Source organism: Saprolegnia parasitica, assembly GCF_000151545.1.
Source record: "Saprolegnia parasitica CBS 223.65 unplaced genomic scaffold supercont2.22, whole genome shotgun sequence".
NCBI classification, from domain to species: Eukaryota; Oomycota; class Saprolegniomycetes; order Saprolegniales; family Saprolegniaceae; genus Saprolegnia; species Saprolegnia parasitica.
The window spans coordinates 312834-328092 of record NW_012156416.1 but is presented as its reverse complement, the minus strand read 5'-3'; the positions used below and the strand labels follow the sequence as shown (position 1 = coordinate 328092).

The following is a 15259-nucleotide window of genomic DNA, read 5'->3' as shown; positions in this document are numbered from 1 at the left end:
TGACATGATGTGAATTGACGCCACACGCGGCAGATGTCATGAACATGTGGAATCGATTCGTCCACGGATAGGTTGCAGCGCTACCAGTACGTAGGTCGTTGCGGAAACGAGGTAGAGAAGCATCGGCTCGATCTAAGAGTAGAAGAACTCTTCGCTATAGTAGCCCGACAACGAAAGGAGAATGCTATGTTTCCTGCTATTTGCCACATGCTCTTCGGTCTTTGAGACAACGCCCGCTCACGTGGCAGATTCGACCATGCGGTGTCGATACATCTGGGTGCATTTTCTACACAAGAGAGAGACGACAATGCTACAGTATCAAAGAAATGACGTGGCGTCGCCTTTGGTGGCACCAACTGGAGGAAGTGCACGTCGAAGCAGAGTGTTCGCCACCGCACGATAGCACCATTCTTCAATTCGACGAGTTCCCAAACCATCAAACCAACCAAAATGTCCTACGTCCTCGACATCCTCACGCCGCGCGGCCTTCTCAAGCAGTGGCAGCCTGCTTTGCTCACGTTCAAGGAGCAGACGCTGACGCTCGCTGATGACAAGGGCAAAGGCATCACTACGCTGCACGTCGCTGCTGCCCGCCCGCTCCCCGCGACGCCCAAGCAAACGCACCTTGTCGAGATTTCGCCTGCCTCGGGCAACAAGACCTTGACCGTGGCGGTCACGACTGCTTTTTTGCAGTCGCAGCTCGTCGCCGTCGTCAACGCGGCTGCTGCCTCGCCATCGTGGACGCTCCCGCCTGTGTCTCGTCTCGACATGCAGCTGGCCGTCGCCGACGCCGTCCTCTCGACACCGTCGTCATGTGAGCCGTGCGGCGTGACGGTCGACGACATTCAAGACCACTTGCGCGGCATGAAGACGATCTATGACGCCATTGGCTGCATTGAATCGCCGGAAGCGCTGTACGAATACCTCTTGGAGCTCGAAGCGGCGTACGTCGGTCAGCACCGGCAGCTGCATGCGGCGGGCGGGCCGCGCACCGAGTCGTTCCCGCACACGGTGTACCAGCTGCACCCGCTTTTGTATCTCCTCGGCACCAATCCGTTCGTGCCAAAGGGGGAAGACATCGAGCGCATCCGGAGCATCATTGGCGTCTGCGTCGTCTGCAAGCGCGAGCTGCCGTCGTACTTGACGACCATCATGTACCTCCAACACCAGCAAGTGCAGTGCACCCACTGCATGAACGACCTCGAACCGTGGTCCAACTACAAGACCCGGTACGAAGGCTCCACCGCGTTTGACGAGCCTCTGCGTGATATTTTGAGCAAGTGCCCGCACCGATCGTGCCAGCGTCCGCTGACCAAAGACGAGATGTTCAAGCTGCACCTTCTCGACGAGGCGATTGCATGCGGCGGCTGCAACAAGACGCTGCACTACGAGACGTTCCAGATCGCAGCTTTTATCCAGGAACAGGGCGCCATCGAGTACAAGGCTGACATGCGCGCCAACGGTAAGGTCGAGCAGCGTGTGGCCATGCCCAAGGAGATCCCGTCGGATGGCCGCTGGGACAGCTACACGCTGCAGCTGCGCGAAGCGCTTGGTGAGGTGGCCAAGACCAAGACGACCGAAGGCGTCTTCCGCTTCCGCGAAGTCGTCTACGCAGCTCGACTCGACGTCTCGTCGCAGCCGCCGGGGGCGTTTTCGATGGACCTCGTCCGGGGCATGTACCGCCAGCTCAGCTTTGTCACCAAAGTCTGCGCCAACTTTGACTACTGGATGAACCCGACGATTCTCCGCGCGTCGATCCGTCGCTACGAGCAGTTTGTGCACTTGATCGGCAAAGGCGCGACCAAGAAGGGCCTCGGTATCGTGCCCACCATCGACATTGACCTCGCTTGGCACACGCACCAGACGCACCCCTTGGCCTACCAAAAGTACACGACCAAGGTCGCCAAGCGCGTGCTCGACCACGACGACAGCGTCGGCGGCAGCGATCTGCATGCTGGCTACCTCCACACGTGCGTCGCGTGGTCCAAGCTCTACAAGCAGCCGTACTCGTCTTACGTGCCGCCCAGTACGACGCTCGAAGGAATGGTCAAGGCTGGCGCCAAGGTGGCGCGAGGCGCGTCTCGCTTTGTGGGCGTCGATGACCTTGAAGACGGCGCCGAGGGTCTTGCTTCGGTGGTGGGCACGCCCGTGTTCGAGTCGCGCTTCGCCCCGTCGCCACAACTGGAACTCTTGCGCCGCTGCGACGGGCTCGACCGGAAAAAGTACGCAGAAGACGCTGGCGGGTGTGTGCTGAAGGGCTGTGCGTCGGGTGGCTGCCAGAACATCTCGTTCTAATGTCAAAATCAATACGACATGACAATATCCGTCAACGTAAGCTTCTCGTGTGTGTCATACAGACAACTGCTGCTGTTCGGATCGCGTGCAACGACATCGCATAACCTCCCGTCGCCCGCTCGAACGATTGAATATGGCATATCCGAAGCCATGAGCTGCACAGCTCACCTCGGCTATCGATGCTTGCGCTACTACCGCCGTGCTTAGAGCCGACGTACTGAAAAAAGTCACGTGCGCAAGCACCAAACTCCCAATTTGACGACTGCCCCTGTCGCCCCGACGATGGCGTCTGCGAGCACGTCAAGAGAGGGCAGCCCGCAGTGTTTTGTTGGGCCGCTTGATCGATTCCGTCTCTTGTGTGATGTAGAGCTCACAATGTATGTACACGAATGCAGCGATAAAAAGTGCAAGCCACGGACGCAAAAGGCTCCTTGAACGGTTCGCGACCTATGCGACATGTGCGTCGACGACTTCTGGTGCGCGGCGAGCTCGAGCGAGAAAAGGAATCGCATCGCGTCTGCCGCGCCGGCTATCCAAGTCCCATGGTCTCAACGCGTCATTTTCTAAACGACAGAAATACAACATGCACCTTGGCGACTCGGAGGATGCCTGGGATTCTGCGCTGTGGAAGATACGACAAAGGCTGCTGCGTGGTAAGGACACTGCCGCAGCACCGTAGAGTAGCTTTGGATGTGCCCTCTGCGTGGTCACGGCTTGTCGCGTGGACGTTTCCAGCAATCAAAGCTGCGCGCCCGTGCAGCGAGGCATAGAAAGGCCGCGTCTGCCCCGTCGGCGCGCGTGATCGATGCCCAGAGACGCGACCCTCCCACGAAGAATACTTTAATGGAGTTCTTGACCCCGACTGCCTTTTCAGCATATCATCATTCTGCATTTCGCCACGACCTCGCCATTAATATGTCCTTGTATCGCGTGGAGGTTGCTTCGCTGCGCGGGTTCATCAAGCAGTGGCAGCCTGCTTTGCTCACGCTCCAGGAGCAGACTCTGACGCTCGCTGATGACAAGGGCAAAGTCATCACTACGCTGCGCGTCGCTGCCGCCCGCCCGCTCCCCGCGACGCCCAAGCAAACGCACCTTGTCGAGATTTCGCCAGCTTCAAGCAACAAGACCTTGACCGTCGCGGTCACGACTGCTTTTTGCAGTCGCAGCTCGTCGCCGTCGTCAGCGCAGCCGCTGCCTCGCCATCGTGGACGCTCCCGCCTGTGTATCGTCTCGACATGCAGCTGGCCGTCGCCGACGCCGTCCTCTCGTCACCGTCGTCATGTGAGCCGTGCGGCGTGACGGTCGACGACATCCAAGACCACTTGCGCGGCATGAAGACGATCTATGACGCCATTGGCTGCATTGAATCGCCGGAAGCGCTGTACGAATACCTCTTGGAGCTCGAGGCGGTGTACGTCGGTCAGCACCGGCAGCTGCATGCGGCGGGCGGGCCGCGCACCGAGTCGTTCCCGCACACGGTGTACCAGCTGCACCCGCTTTTGTATCTCCTCGGCACCAATCCGTTCGTGCCAAAGGGGGAAGACATCGAGCGCATCCGGAGCATCATTGGCGTCTGCGTCGTCTGCAAGCGCGAGCTGCCGTCGTACTTGACGACCATCATGTACCTCCAACACCAGCAAGTGCAGTGCACCCACTGCATGAACGACCTCGAACCGTGGTCCAACTACAAGACCCGGTACGAAGGCTCCACCGCGTTTGACGAGCCTCTGCGTGATATTTTGAGCAAGTGCCCGCACCGGTCGTGCCGGCGTCAACTGACCAAAGCCGAGAGGTTCAAGCTGCATCTTGTCGACGAGCCGATTGCATGCGGCGGCTGCAACAAGACGCTGCGCTACGAGACGTTCCAGATCGCAACCTTCATCCACGAATACCCCATGATGACGTACAAGTCCGAGATGCGCGAAGGCACCAAGGTCGAGAAACGCCTCCACATGCCCAAGGAGATCCCGTCGGATGGCCGCTGGGACAGCTACACGAACGAGCTGCGACGGACGATGGCGCAATTTGCAAAGACGCAAAACACCGAGGGCGTCTACCGCTTCCGCGAGGTTGTCTACGCCCATCGCATCGGCATCTCGTCGCAGCCGCCGGGGGCGTTTTCGATGGACCTCGTCCGGGGCATGTACCGCCAGCTCAGCTTTGTTACCAAAGTCTGCGCCAACTTTGACTACTGGATGAACCCGACGATTCTCCGCGCGTCGATCCGTCGCTACGAGCAGTTTGTGCACTTGCTTGTGCATGACAAAAAGACAACAAAAAAGAAAGGCCTTGGCATCGTGCCCACCATCGACATTGACCTCGCTTGGCACACGCACCAGACGCACCCCTTGGCCTACCAAAAGTACACGACCAAGGTCGCCAAGCGCGTGCTCGACCACGACGACAGCGTCGGCGGCAGCGATCTGCATGCTGGCTACCTCCACACGTGCGTCGCGTGGTCCAAGCTCTACAAGCAGCCGTACTCGTCTTACGTGCCGCCCAGTACGACGCTCGAAGGAATGGTCAAGGCTGGCGCCAAGGTGGCGCGAGGCGCGTCTCGCTTTGTGGGCGTCGATGACCTTGAAGACGGCGCCGAGGGTCTTGCTTCGGTGGTGGGCACGCCCGTGTTCGAGTCGCGCTTCGCCCCGTCGCCACAACTGGAGCTCTTGCATCGCTGCGACGGGCTCGACCGGAAAAAGTACGCGGAAGACGCTGGCGGGTGTGTGCTGAAGCCAGGCGATCGTCACGACCTCCCAATGTAAAGACCTCGTCGTATTAAGTAATAGGTTTTCAGATAGGTTTCTATACAGCGTTGAGGCCTCTGGCTGCGAGATGCGCATTATATTGTCAGCGGAACCAGACATGATATCTCCACACGCGCTCAATGACACCGGTAAATGAGTGGAAAATACGATCCGGAAAAGCTGCCGGATACAAATGAGATCGCCATGGCAGCAATCGGGCTAAGCGCTGTGGCTCAAGATGGAGTTGAAGACTACGCCCTCGAGCACAACAAGCATGCGCGCGCGCCTCGCAGCGGCGGCGAGAATACGGCGCTTTGTCTGCCCCTCGGACGACTGCCCGTTCTTCGTCCAGGTCCACAAGCGCCCGTCCAAGGCAGGCGCACAGAAGTAAAAGCGCAGCTCCGACGCGACTACCACGACGACCAAACAACGGTCGCCAAGCCGACGCACCCCCAGCTGAAGGGGCTCGCGAGTGTCCGCGCTGGCGGCGGTTAAGGCCGTGGTACGATGTCGCCCTCACTGCACTGTACTGAGCGCACCGAGCTGCGCAATGAGAGCTCCGACGACGTGCATTGTGTTTTCGAGACGACGATATTGAGCTTCTGGACACATGCAGTCGCTGAATCCCGGCCCCGTCGCTTTCTGCGAGCGCATTCACTTCAAAGCCTCTGCTCGAAGAGCGATTTCGCGTGTGGTCCTGGTCCTTTCAGCACGTTTCATCGCTTCTCAGTACTGGGATCGTTTGCTGGTTGGTTGCTTCGTCTCGTGAGCCCAAATGGCAACGACGACAACCACGGCCGCATCGGTCGACGACCATGCCTGGTGTTATCAGTGCTGCCGCGAGGCCGGCGTGGACCATAGGGTTCCTCTCTTTGGTGACACCTCGGCGACACTGCACGTACGCTGGACATGCCCAGCAGCTCGCCTGAGTCACGATTTTCCTGCCTCGGATTGGCCAATAGTTAACGAGCAACGTATATCAAGCTTCTTAGATAAGCCATACCGAGCAAAAGATACGGCCGCGGTGCGGCGCTTGCGGTCAGCCTCGTTCGCCAAGCATGGCCCACCGATGACCCGTGCTCTCTGTCATGGCCCATACAGGCGCTGCCCCGGGCCTCGCTGCGACCCTCTGTCCTCACCGCCATCGTCGACGTTCTATCAAGTTTCACAGTGGTCCTTGGATGACGCTACAGCACCACCTGCGGTGATGTGCAACGTAGCCATTCGAAAAGCAATGGCGACCGCCGCAAGCTACGACTTCGTCATCCCGGCCGACCGCATCGCGCAGCGCCCGCGGCCCTTTGGCTCGCAGAAGCTGCTCGTCTACCGCAAGGCCAACCATGGCATCGAGCACACGACGTTCGAGGCGCTGCCATCGCTCCTCACGCCCGGCGACCTTCTCGTGCTCAACGATACGCGTGTTGTGCCGGCGCAAGTCCGCTTGACGACGCCAGTCGATGGCTGCGCCAGCCTCCTCTTCCTCGACCCGCTCCGCGCCGAGCACACATCGATGGACGTGCTCCTCAGCGCGCCGTTGCCGCTTGGCACGATCCTGTCGCTGCCCGATGGCCTCACCTTCCGCGTCGACACGCTCGTCGGTGGCGTGCCCGAGGTGCACACAGGTACGCTCTTTGGCCTGACGCACGAGCCGCTGCATACGTACCTTGCGCGCGTCGGCGAGATGCCGTTGCCGCCATACGTCGCCCGTGTGCCCGACAAGGAGGACGAGGCGGCCTACCAAACCTCGGTGGCCAGCACACCCGGCGCGATCGCGGCGCCAACGGCGGGCCTGCACTTTTACCCGGCCTTGCTGCAGAAGCTCTCGGACGCCGGCATCGACCACGTCTGCGTCACGCTTCATGTTGGCTACGGCACCTTCCGCAGCTTTGCGAGCGAGTTTGTCGAGCAGCACCGCATGGACCGCGAGCGCTACCACGTGAGCAGCGCGACGCGGGCATCGATCCGCAAGGCGCGCGCCGAGGGCCGCCGCGTCATCGCGGTGGGGACGACCGCCACGCGCGTGCTCGAGACCATTGGCGCTGGCTTTGATGACGCGTCCACTGCGCCGCTCGAGGGCGAATCCGGCATTTTCATCTACCCCCCCTACACCTTTCAAGTGCTCGACGGACTCTTCACCAACTTTCACTACCCCAAGACGTCGGTGCTGACGCTGACGGCAGCGTTTTGTGGGTCCCGCGAAGTGCTTCTCGACACCATCTACAAGGAGGCGATGGAGAAGGAGTACCTCTGGTACTCGTACGGCGACGGGATGCTCGTGCTTTAAGTCGCAACACGACGGTCCTTGCTTTAGCAACTGCAAACATATGTCGCGGGAATTGAAGTCGCGGCGACGACAAGACCGCAGTGTCGCTACAGCACGCGAGCCTGGGCCCCGTCCATGAACCTCTGGACGAAAGCGACCCTTGCGCGTCTCCAGCGGTGGGCACGCGTGACGTGATCAGGACGCGGTGGCTTGTCGCAGAAGGGGATGCGATGAGCACAAACGGTATACTACGAGAAAGGGCAGTCCCCAGCATACCGGTAATATTGTCCTATCGCAAAAGATGTATATTGGCTACAGAATAATAATCTAGTGTCATCTCAAGTGGAGCCAGCGTCGTCGTCGTCGTCGTCATTACGGAGACGAGAATGAGGACTTAGAGAAAGTAGTCGGGCGCGCGCGGCTTGGACGAGCCCGCAAAGTTGCGCGGCGCCGGGTCAAACTGGATAAATTTGCACGCGTCGTAGACCTTCTCGCCCGACGTCTGCGCAAACATCTCGTCGACTTCCATGAGCGCCTACGAAGAAGATCGTCGCGACGAGGCCGAGGATGCGAGCGATGTCGTACGGCTTGGTTGCCGACGCGGTAGCAGTAGTTGGGCGCCGAAAAGATGGTGACGACGCCGCGCTGGTGCATCCACTGGTAGCCCTCCATGACGAGCTGGTGGGCACGGGCGACAAAGCTACGTTTGCATTGTCAGCCTGTTTTTGGAAGATAGATGCGTCTACCTCAGGCCGTTGGCGCGAGTAAACTGCTCGGTGATGTCGGCGCCAAACGTGTAGCCAGCGCCGCGGGCCGAGATGCCCCAGCCACCGCGCTCGTCCGGGTCCGACCACACGAGGTCGCACATGGGCCCTTCATGGGGCACTTCTTGAAACTAGTCAGCGTCCTCCGCATCAGCATCATCGTCATCGTCGTGCGAGATGGACGTACGCGGTCGACGGCGCGGGCGTGGTCGAGCGTCTCGAGCGACGGCGAGAGGCCGCCGTGCATGCAAAAGATCTTGTTCTCGACGAGTGCGGTCATCGGGAGGTAGTCAAAGAGGTCCATAAAGGTGAGCCAGACCGCGGCCGTGCCAAACTTGCGGAGACACTCGTCGTAAAAGCCATACACCTGCGTGACCTGGCGCGACTCGTGGTTGCCGCGGAGGATCGTCACGCGCGTTGGGTACCGCACCTATGGCCACGCTACGCAAATGCGACGAATAGGTGGTACATGGAATACCTTGAGCGCCACGAGCAGCGTCACGGTCTCGAGCGAGTAGTAGCCGCGGTCGACATAGTCGCCCATGAAGAGGTAGTTGGTATCCGGGCATTGGCCGCCAATGCGGAAGAGCTCGATGAGGTCGTAGAACTGGCCATGGATGTCGCCGCAGATGGTCACGGGGCAGCGCACCTCGTGCACGTTCGACTCCTTCTCGAGGATCTCCTTGGCCTTCTTGCAGAGGTCGATGACCTCGACCTCCGAGAGCATGCCCTTTTCCGGCGTGTTGGTGCGCAGGCGCGTGATCTGCTCGTCGAGGACCTTGTGGTTGAGCTCGTCGACCGCGATCGTCGTCGTCGGCGCTGCCATCGTCGTCCCTTCTCCGCAGCAAATTGGTGACTGAAGGCGTCGGCTTCATTATGCACCAATCACCTTGCGTTTTGCACGCAAATGCATCTTTATGGCCAATCCCCGCGCATCATGGAAAGATTTCAGCCAATGAGCGCGCCTTCCGAGCGCCCACCGTATTTCAAATCCCCAGGCTTTAATTTGATTCGGTCTTTGTATATACATAGGCTGGATTTTATTCCATAGCATTACTGCGGACCACCGACGTTGAAGCGGCAGCCGCCGGCGACGCCGTCGCGACCTAGCCATGGTCATGGTATGGGTGCAAGGGCTCCACGGTGGCTAGGGCGGCGCCATGGACCGACCTTGGCAATGGACATGGCAGGCTAGCATCGACCAAAGACGACGCGCCGGGCGCGCCTGCCCGGCGAGGATGCCTACGAATGCACAAGGATGCGATGCGGTGGTGGCAGGACGTCGTCAACAGGAGGCTGCATGGACGACGAGCGATATACACTGCAACGTACTACATTGGCAAAGCGCTTAGGCGTCGATGGGCGGCAGCTTGCTCGTGAGGCCGCCCGTGTTGCGCCGCGTGAGCGACGGCAGGCTGCTTTGGTTGCCTCCGAGCGCCTTGACGAGCGCCGCATGCTGCTGCTTGAGCTGTTGGATCTGCGACTAGACGCCGTATGCATGAGGCGGCGCAGTACACACATGAATACAAAGGGAGGAACCTTTTGGAGGTCGCACTCGCGCCGGAGGTCCGAGTCGCGCTCGTCGAGCACGCGCCGGTCCCGCTGCTTGGCCCGGAGACTGTTGACTTCGCTCTGGCTTGCCTTGACGCTGTAAAACTCGCGCCGAAGGTCATTGACCTATGCCATCGGTTCCTTTCGTGTGGAAATGGCGTCGAGATTGTGGATATACCTGGCCCGTCAAGAGCGCATTCTCACGCTTGAGGCGCATCATCTCGTTGTGGTTCATCTTCATGCCTTTGACGAGCTTGCTTTTCATGCTCTCGACTTCCTTCTCCAGGTACTCGCGCTGTCGGTTGTACTCTTGCTGCGCGTCGAGGTCGCCGCCGACGTCGGCCACCACTTTGCCGTGCTCGTACTTTTTATAGAGCCCTACGCAATATTGTCTTTTGTCCACCGTTCTATCCAATTATCGGCCATCGCGTACCAATGACACTGGCTTTGAGCGCCTTCTTGGCGTCCAGGAGCTGGGCGCAGTCGTGCAAGTCGGACTGGAACTGCTTGATGAGCGACCGACCGGTCTTGATCTCGAGGAGCTGCGTGTTGATGTCCTTTTGCATCCCGTCCATCTTGAGCGTGAGCTCGCCAATCATCAAGTCCAGTGCGTCGTTCGACTTGTGGTAATGCTCGAGCTCCTGGTCCATTTCCTCGATCTGGAGCTTCATGTCAGCGATGTCGACTTCGCGCGGCTCGATCTGTCGCTTGAGCTCCTTGATCTTGTAATCGAGCACAAACTTGAACTTTTCGAGCTCCTGGTTCTTCTTCTTGAGGTCGTAAATGCGTTTTTCCTTGTCTTGGATCGTCTCTTCGCGCTCCCGAATCTCTTTCTTATGGCCTTGGATGTCCTTCTCGAGGCCCTTGATGTTTTCGAAGAGCTCGCGGCCTTTCTCTTGCAGCGAGCGAATTTCCTCCTTCTGGTCCTCGATATCTTTTTGAAGCGCGGTGAATTTCTTCTTCATAATGCCGTTTTCGCCTAAACACAGTTGGAGGCATTTGGTCGGTTGAGACGTAGTACCTTTGAGCCGAAGCGTGGCTTCGCGCTCTTCAAGAAACTTGGCGTCGTACTTGGCTTTTACTTCTTCAATCTCGAGATCCGCGTCCTCTTCGATCTGCTTCTTGCTGTCTTCAAACTCGTTCATGATCTCTTCCTTCTCGCTTCCGAGCTGCGTTTGCTTGACTTGCTCCGTCTCGACCTTGTGGTCGTACTCGGTGGTCATTTCCGCTAAGAACTGCGTGTGGCTCTCAACCTATCATACGCCATGATGCGCAGCGGGTTCCATGTTTCAAGTTGATACCAATAGCTGGTTCTCTTCTTCCCAGCGCGCGTTCTCTTCGTCGCGCTCTTGCGTCAGCGCTTCGTAGCGCTCGACTTCGGCCTTGATTTTGGCTTCGTACCTAGTGTTCCAAAGGTATAGTTCAATATTGTCCGTTGTGGAATGGACGTACGTCCGTCGCATTTCGTCAATCTCGCGCTGGTGGTTGGTGTCGAGCTCGTGGAATTTGGACTCGTACTCGAGCTCCATCTCACGCTTGTCCTCCTGGAGGTCCCCGCAGCGCTGCCGGTCTTGGGTCAATTCGGATGAGAATTTATCGCTAATTTCCATAGTATGTACTAAGTTTGAAAGCACGGTGTGACATTTTGTACCTGACTTCTTGAATCTTTTCCTTGTAGTTCATGTCCTTGAGCCGGAGCTGGTACTCGTTGTGCAGCGTGAGCTCGTCGACCTTGGCCTTGAGCTCTACTTCCGTGTTCGCATGTCGATAACTAGGACTGATCGAACCTTGCATGATGCGGTTCTTCTCCTCCAAGTCGGACTTGGTCACGAGAATTTCCTCCGCAAATTGCATGACATTATCGCGCTCACTGCGGCCTAATACGCGATTGTCAATGGATTGGGTTGGACTCGAAACAGTACCTTTGAGTTTCGAATTGAGCGACGACTCTTTGGTCTCAAAAATACACAACGAGCCATCTTCGCCGACAGAAAAGAGGTATTGGTTGTCCTACACTCCTTGTCACAGCACAATTCTAGTAGAGAGAACAAGGGTCTACATGCGACAAGCGCAGCCGCGCCACCGGCAAGTCGTGGCACTGGTACTCCAAATACGGACTTTCCGGCTCTAGCGGCAATTTGTAGACGCGAATACTGCCGGGTCGGCGCGGTTCGATCGTGCCCACAAAGAGCAGCTGCTGAGACGTGGTCATTGCGACCGGTCCTATCAAATATTGTCCATCATTCCATGTTAATATGGTACAAAATGATAAGAAAACAACTTACCGTACAGACAGTTGGCCGCGTGCTCGACCCGCGGCGCGCCGGCCACAAGGTCGATCTCCTTGAGCGTGCCGTCCGTGCCTGACGCGTACAAGAGCGTCGAGTCGGCAGCGAGTGCAATGTCCGCGTAGTTGCAGCGCGGGTGCGTGTGACCGTCGCCGACTTTCACTGCATTGCGCACGTCCCACTGAAAGATCGACCCGTCCGAGCCGCAGGAGACGAGCTTACGGTCGCCGTGCTTCCATACGATCGCGTTGACTTGGTTCGTGTGGCCGCGCAGCACCGTATTGAGCTCGCCCGAGTACGTGCCGTAAATCTAGTCATGTTGCGATAGTCCTATTTTCCATTTGTGCATGTCGTCGTACTTGAATCGTGTTGTTGTTGGCGACTGCAAAGTACTGCCCGCCGTGGCTAAAGCGCACTTCCTTGCACGCCTTGACCGCTACGAACCACCACCATGAGCGTCCACCAACTGATAGACAATATATGTTGTCGCGTGTACGGAATTCGCGGTACGGCCGAATGTCGTCCATGAGGATGTTGAGCATGCGCAACTTGTCTGTGAACGCGACGACAACATGCAGACCGGACGGGTGCAACGCAACCGCGAGCGCCTCTTCTTTAAAAAACTTGAGAATGTCGGTGGACTTGTCGCTGTAGTTCCAAACGCGGACCGACTTGTCGACACCGCACGTGACAATGAGCGGCTTGCGAATGCACACATCGAGCCTAGTCCTCAAGTTATGTGCTATGGTCCATATGCCGTTCATCTACCCCGTAATGTGCGACGAGCCGTTGGCGCCCGGCCGATGGAATGGCGTCGAGACAAGCTCAAAGTTCATCGCGTCTTCTTTGAGAATGTCCGTAGAGCTCAATGTGAGCATGTACAGCTGGTTGCTCTCGAGCGAACACACGAGCATGTCTTCGCTCGGGGAGATCGCGAGGTTCTGAACGATTTGCGAGCTCCCGTCGATCGTAAAGCTTTTGGTGCGCTTGTACTGCTCGCGGGCGTCGTCGCTTTTCTCGTAAATACGAATGACACCCCCCGCCCGCCCCCCACAAACCCTACTCCCATTGCGTCGTATGAGGACAATATTGACATACCAAAATTTATAGGTTTTGTGTACCTTTGGTGTACGCGAGAAGCGACGAGATATATTGACCGTCCGACGGCGACGAGCTCAGGACGATGCGGAATTCAAGGCTTTCAAAGAGCCTACAGCATCCGCCATGGAATTAAAATACTCGGTTCGAAAAGGCAGAATCGGTTTACCAGAGCTCGCCCGAGAGGGCGGCGGCGACGAGTCGATCATCCGGGAGCCATGTGTGGCAGAGAAAATTGCCGGGCTCGCGTTTCAGCGAATTGACTTGTTGGCGCAATTGACCTAATTCACCAATTGAATATTTGTACCTTTTGGTACATGCACTACAAAGTACCATCCACCAATTTGAAGAATTTGATGGTGCTGGCGCCGCTCGCACAAATCGTGTTGTTGTCGGTCGGGCTAAAGTCCACCTGGACGACCGTACTAAATAGTCCACGTGAGCCTACCAAATTGCATTGAAGAGTTGCAAGTACGTACCTGCCGTATTGCGACACAGAGCGCACGGTCGCGACGACTTGGTTTTTTCCCAGGACCACAACACGAGGTTCCACTCGGGCTGCCGCCCTGCGCGATGATGTACTTGCCGTCGGCCGAGAAGGCCAGGCTCACCTACACGAGATGACCGATGCAGTTGACTACCAGTGCTCCGCGATCACGTACGTAAGCGTCTGAGCCGAGATCGGGAAAGGACAAGGGTTTTTCCGGCGCAGAGTGGAGAGGTCGTAGACGTGGATGAGCCCATGTTCGCTGCGCTCCGCGACCGCCACGTACCTACGCCATGAAAGTAGAGCCAATAATGCATAAAAGAAAGCCTACTTGCGGCTCGAAGCGACGGCCATGGCGGTGATACCGCCCGCGTTGCCTTCGATGCCATGGATGAACTGCTGCTCTTTCGTCTCAATGTTGTGGACCACGAGGTTGTGGCCGCAAGGAAAGACAACGGTGTTCTCCTCGCAGAAGGCGACGTTGTTGCGCACGCTGCCCTTGAGCCCGTACATGTAGCGGTGTACGAGCATCGCGGCCGTCGCGGTCGCCGCCATCTCGCGTCGGTTCGCGTCCGAAACTTGCGTCGTGTCCGAGTTTGCGCCAATCCGCAGGCGTCCATCTTTTTGTCGCGCATGGATTGGCTCCACCTGTATAATTATAGCCAATCCGAAGGCGTGTGAACGCTGATTGGGCCATTTGGATCTTGCACTTTTGAAGCGTCAGCTGCTGTTGCACAGGAAGACAATATTGTACCTCGTTCGTTTGCGTGCAGTGCACAATCGGGTCTACATATATCTCGTCGCAAGCACAAGGTCGACTGCCTCTCATGAACATTGGCAGCCGATCAAATGTGGTACGTGGTAGGTACACTTGCGGTGGACCGAAGTAACGATGCAGCGCAGCTAGTGCGGCAGTAGCGAACGACGATGCATACCTGGGTTGTGGGCCATAGCCGCGCGGCAGAGACGCCGACGCCCGCACGTCTACAACCCGGCTCCCACGCGATACATGAAGGCAAGACCGCCGACAAGCAGCTACATATTCGCAGTGACGACGGGCCAAGAGGATGTCCTGAGGTTCTGCCAGCCACCGCCGTTGCGTGCGGCCGTCAACACGCGCCTTCGTCAATTGCACCTGGCACCGCGGATTCCACGTGGCAGCGCCGCGTCGTACCACTGCACGGGATTGGTGCAAATCGAACTTTGAATTGGCCAATCCAACGCTGGTATCGAGTTGATCGGCCTAGGATCGCGGCGCTGCTTGTCAGCGCTCTTGGGTGCGAGCATCTCGGACGTGGGTTCGATCCCCGTTTGCTTTTTCTTCCATGCACTGCAACCTTCGCTTCACCAAGTACGTAGTAGCTCTGACACCGTCGACAGTCGCACGCATCAGGCTCCGCATTAGGTTGTGAGCGCTTCGCTCGCTGTGGATAGGTCGGATGACGTCCGCACGTCCCTTTAGGATCTCGCCTTTGAAGGGCCCACGATGCGCGACGGACGATCCGACGTTTGAATAACCTGTCGGCGCTTGGTTCCAACGCCGTGTCACTGCGCGTCATTAACGTACTCAGCAACGTCGTCCAGCTGGTCGGTCCAAGTTGACAGAGCAAGCGCTCGTTCAGGAATGTAGCTTTGCAAGGGCTGCACTGGATCCACGGCGGTGTTTCAATGCGCCATATTGGTCACCCCGAGATGACGTAGTCGTCTACGTATCATAGCAATATAGTAATATAATTAGTTAGTCGCTCGGCGGCGTCGTCGGCGGATTC

The 15259-nt window shown here is 57.9% G+C and overlaps 6 protein-coding genes across 6 annotated transcripts; 4 read left to right on the top strand and 2 right to left on the bottom strand.

Annotated features, from left to right (window-relative positions):
• Positions 1 to 450: 450 nt before the first annotated feature.
• Positions 451 to 2295, top strand: SPRG_06501 (hypothetical protein; the record flags this gene model as incomplete). Its single annotated transcript, XM_012345318.1, has 1 exon — positions 451 to 2295. The coding sequence occupies one exon, from the start codon at positions 451 to 453 to the stop codon at positions 2293 to 2295; it is 1845 nt and encodes a 614-aa protein (XP_012200708.1).
• Positions 2296 to 3530: 1235 nt separating this feature from the next.
• SPRG_06500 (hypothetical protein) lies at positions 3531 to 5057 on the top strand (the record flags this gene model as incomplete). The annotated part of the gene is made up of 1 exon (XM_012345317.1): positions 3531 to 5057. One exon carries the CDS (start codon positions 3531 to 3533, stop codon positions 5055 to 5057), a length of 1527 nt encoding a protein of 508 aa, XP_012200707.1.
• A 256-nt stretch (positions 5058 to 5313) lies between these two features.
• On the top strand, positions 5314 to 5534 carry SPRG_06499 (hypothetical protein; the record flags this gene model as incomplete). The annotated part of the gene is made up of 2 exons (XM_012345316.1): positions 5314 to 5391; positions 5439 to 5534. The coding sequence occupies 2 exons, from the start codon at positions 5314 to 5316 to the stop codon at positions 5532 to 5534; spliced, it is 174 nt and encodes a 57-aa protein (XP_012200706.1).
• A 673-nt stretch (positions 5535 to 6207) lies between these two features.
• SPRG_06498 (hypothetical protein) lies at positions 6208 to 7358 on the top strand. The gene has a single exon (XM_012345315.1). It carries the CDS (start codon positions 6247 to 6249, stop codon positions 7321 to 7323), a length of 1077 nt encoding a protein of 358 aa, XP_012200705.1. The 5' UTR covers positions 6208 to 6246; the 3' UTR covers positions 7324 to 7358.
• Positions 7359 to 7568: 210 nt separating this feature from the next.
• Positions 7569 to 8892, bottom strand: SPRG_06497 (serine/threonine-protein phosphatase 2A catalytic subunit alpha isoform; the record flags this gene model as incomplete). The annotated part of the gene is made up of 5 exons (XM_012345314.1): positions 7569 to 7837; positions 7888 to 8002; positions 8049 to 8197; positions 8254 to 8496; positions 8545 to 8892. 5 exons carry the CDS (start codon positions 8890 to 8892, stop codon positions 7697 to 7699), a joined length of 996 nt encoding a protein of 331 aa, XP_012200704.1. The 3' UTR covers positions 7569 to 7696.
• A 495-nt stretch (positions 8893 to 9387) lies between these two features.
• SPRG_06496 (hypothetical protein) lies at positions 9388 to 14045 on the bottom strand (the record flags this gene model as incomplete). Its single annotated transcript, XM_012345313.1, has 21 exons — positions 9388 to 9549; positions 9606 to 9743; positions 9796 to 9995; positions 10051 to 10596; positions 10639 to 10870; positions 10919 to 11018; positions 11070 to 11216; positions 11269 to 11362; positions 11405 to 11494; positions 11540 to 11627; positions 11677 to 11840; positions 11903 to 12215; positions 12265 to 12341; positions 12402 to 12628; positions 12674 to 12967; positions 13038 to 13115; positions 13173 to 13284; positions 13337 to 13415; positions 13483 to 13614; positions 13662 to 13776; positions 13822 to 14045. 21 exons carry the CDS (start codon positions 14043 to 14045, stop codon positions 9415 to 9417), a joined length of 3585 nt encoding a protein of 1194 aa, XP_012200703.1. The 3' UTR covers positions 9388 to 9414.
• Positions 14046 to 15259: the final 1214 nt, after the last annotated feature.

Coding starts and splice junctions, on each gene's coding strand:
- SPRG_06498 (XM_012345315.1), top strand. CDS start 6,247: ATGTGCAACGTAGCCATTCGAAAAGCAATGGCGACCGCCGCAAGCTAC.